General features: G+C 57.4%; 1 protein-coding gene across 1 annotated transcript; it reads right to left on the bottom strand.

The window, feature by feature from the left end:
• Positions 1-625: 625 nt before the first annotated feature.
• On the bottom strand, positions 626-2,069 carry LOC125514438 (peroxidase P7). Its single transcript, XM_048679768.2, has 3 exons — positions 1,690-2,069; positions 1,417-1,611; positions 626-1,314 (listed from the first exon to the last, which is right to left on the bottom strand). Exons 1-3 carry the CDS (start codon positions 1,942-1,944, stop codon positions 763-765), a joined length of 1,002 nt encoding a protein of 333 aa, XP_048535725.1. The 5' UTR covers positions 1,945-2,069; the 3' UTR covers positions 626-762.
• Positions 2,070-3,032: the final 963 nt, after the last annotated feature.

The following is a 3,032-nucleotide window of genomic DNA, read 5'->3' as shown; positions in this document are numbered from 1 at the left end:
CATGCCTTTTCGTCCCTCCCCCGCTGCCCTATCCGCCCATCAACCATTTTTTAGCGCTAGGAACACAGCGCAATATTCCTTGACGGGATCGCCACCAACTGATCGGAGAGGCACATGCGCGCTCAGCAATTTTCCAGCTATTTATATGTAACGACGCTTTTGTCGAGTACTATGAACGCACAATTATTTCATAGGCCCTGTTTGGATACTCTAACACAGTTAGAGTTAGAGTTATTTTCTAACCCACTCTAACCCAAATAAGTACCTCTCCACCGGGATAGTTGGGTTAGATGGAACTAACCCACTCTAACCCTCCCTGTTTGGATACTTTTGGGTTATTTGAGCCCCAAACTAACCCAAACTAGCTCTAACCCCATGATCCAAACAGGGCCAATGTTACCCACACTGATTGGACATTTGAAATGGCTATGGATCTGCTGTTAGATTCAAGTTTTCCACGCTACTGATCGCTACTAAAGTAGCACTACAGCACCAAATCTGCAATGTGCATTTCATATATATAGAGTAGTTTGGATCATATAGATAATGGTTACGTCAGATATCTTCCTAAAATAGTAAAGCTCTACAACTTCATCATCATCATGAAAGAAAGAAAATCAATCAATGAATCAATCAACTCACTAATTGCTTGACGCATTTCTATTCCGATGCAGTGTCATGCTTCGTCGATTTCATCAACGAATTAGTAAAACATGTTACTCCTTCCAATATATATACTACTAGTGTATGTATGTATGTAAATCAAGAATTGACTTTCCTGCAATCCAGCCTGATCTCCCCGCTGGCCCCCGTGAGCGGGCTGACGTTGCCGAGGTTGATCATGGAGGCGGCGAAGTCGGCCGAGAAGGCGGCGGGGTTGGCGCTGTAGAGGCGCACCAGGGAGTCCACGGCCCCGTTGTTGAAGAGCTCCTGGTCGGAGCGCAGCAGCCCGGCGCCGGACATGAGGTTCCGGTAGTATCCGTTGTCGAACTCGTTCGGGGTGAGCGGGTCGAGCGGCGCGAGGCTGGCGTCGCCGCCGGAGGCCGGGCAGAGCTGCCGCTGCTGCGACGCGAAGGCCGGGCTCACGTTGGCGTCGCAGTAGACGTGGGTGCGGAACTGCACGCAGCGCGCCATGCCGACCGTGTGCGCGCCCGAGAGCGCGGCCAGGTCGCGCGACGTGAGCCCCTTGGCGGCGAAGGCGGAGACGAGCGCGGCGAGGTCCAGGTCCGGGCCCGGCAGCGTCCTCGCCCCGTCCGGGTCCGGGGCCGTCGCGTCGCGCCGCCCCAGGGGCACCGCCCAGCTCGGCCCGCCCAGCTGAATGCACGCACGCACGCACGACGAGTGTTTCATTCATGGCCGGCACGTTGGGGAAGAATTGCTATGGCGCGAGCGTGGGGTGGAGAGAGAGGGGCTGACCAGGTTGACGCTGTCGCGCGCGGCGAGGGCGAGGATGTCGGCGCAGGAGACGATCCCGGGGCAGGCGGCCTCGACCTGCGTCTTGATGTTGTCGATGACGTCGAAGCCGAAGGTGGAGCCGCCGGCGTTGGGGCCGGAGCTCTTCTCGCCGGGCGTGGTGGCCGTGTCGTCGAGCAGCAGCGAGGCGTCGCAGCCCTGGAAGAGTCATCATGCAAACCAATTCAGTCAGAGGGATCTGATTCACACGGACACGAACGTGCTGGAGACGCGTACGTTGACGAAGCAGTCGTGGAAGAAGAGGCGGAGGATGGCGGCGCCGGTGCGGGTGTCGTTCAGGACGGCCTGCGACATGACCTGGCGCACGGCGCCGTGCACGGTGGGGCAGCTCGCCGAGTAGAACCCCGCGGAGAGCTGCGCGCGGGCGCCGCGCGCGAGCACCGCCACCGCGACCACCGACGCGGCCAGGACCAGGAGGAGGATGGGTCTCGGCCTCGTCCTCGCCGCAGACACGGAGGGGAAGGCGGCCATGGCTGGCTTGGCGACCACAGTCCAGAGCCACCCGATCGGAGGAAGGTAGACCCGACCGCACTAGCGCAGACTCGGAAGCGGTGACAGAAACTGCCGTGGCTAGTGGCGCTTGCTTGGCGGCAACCAATTATTGTGGCTCGGTTGCTCGGTGCGGCGGCGGGTTGGGTTGGGTCGGGTCCAGCCGGGCGTGCTGCGCGGGACGGACTCTGGCCGGGCTCCCTCGGGGCGGGGTTGGGTCCGGTCCAGGGTCAGCGTCCGCCTTCATGTGGGTAGGCTGGACGTTGCTGGAAGCAAACGCACAGTTTACGATCCCATATTCTCCCATCCATAGTCCACTAGTAGAGTCTAAAAGGTGGACGGTGTGTGTTCCGCAGGGCATGATTGCAGGTACAGCTCTGGTTGAATCGGAGTCGGATGGGTGGTCGAGGTCCAAATCAAATGTTTCCTCGAAAAATGCCGGCGACCGCCGCGTGTGCCGAGGATGAACGAGCGAGAGTGGCAACGCACCGCACCGACCATACATGGATTGTGATCTACCCAACGCCTCGGTTGGTTCTTTCTGGTGGTGAGCCATTTGGGCCAGGGCATACCGGGACGGCAGGGGCGTGCGGGCGCGTGCTGGTGGCTGCCGGCGCTGCCCGTGGTAATGGTATGGTGGGGTTCGGTCGACATGGCCACCCACCCATCGCATCGGCTGTTTTCGCGTAGGGAGCAATCGTCCGTTAAAGTACATCAAGGGAGTCTACAGCAAACCTGGCCATAAGGGTCGTGTCTGATTTATCACGTGATACATGTGGTAAGCAATTCAAATAATTTAAAAATAAAAAGGCCGTGTCTGATTTTTATCAGGCACGGCACATAAATGAAAAGATCGAGCTGACCTTTGGCCTGCCATAGAACACAGCCGATAAGCCAGACCTCAATGCTGGGCCGACAGGGAAATAAAATGGTCGAGCTTACCTTTGGCCTGCCATGGAATGCGGCCAATCCCCAAATCCAGGCCTCAATGCTGCCACAACACGATTTTTTTATTTCCCCCTTTTTTTTTAGATTTTTATGTATTTTTTGTCTTTTTTGACAGAAACATA

The sequence above is a fragment of the Triticum urartu genome, chromosome 6A (assembly GCF_056163025.1).
Source record: "Triticum urartu cultivar PI428250 chromosome 6A, HENAU_Tu73, whole genome shotgun sequence".
NCBI lineage: Eukaryota > Viridiplantae > Streptophyta > Magnoliopsida > Poales > Poaceae > Triticum > Triticum urartu.
The sequence above is the reverse complement of the archived record's forward strand: the minus strand, read 5'-3'. Positions and strand labels throughout refer to the sequence as shown.

What these genes read in the sequence shown, in the direction of transcription:
- LOC125514438 (XM_048679768.2), bottom strand. Translation starts at nt 1,944, where the DNA reads ATGGCCGCCTTCCCCTCCGTGTCTGCGGCGAGGACGAGGCCGAGACCC. An exon ending in TCCACGACTGCTTCGTCAAC is followed by an intron (nt 1,612 to 1,689) that starts GTACGCGTCTCC and finishes TGACTCTTCCAG; the next exon opens with GGCTGCGACGCCTCGCTGCT. An exon ending in CGCGCGACAGCGTCAACCTG is followed by an intron (nt 1,315 to 1,416) that starts GTCAGCCCCTCT and finishes GCGTGCATTCAG; the next exon opens with CTGGGCGGGCCGAGCTGGGC.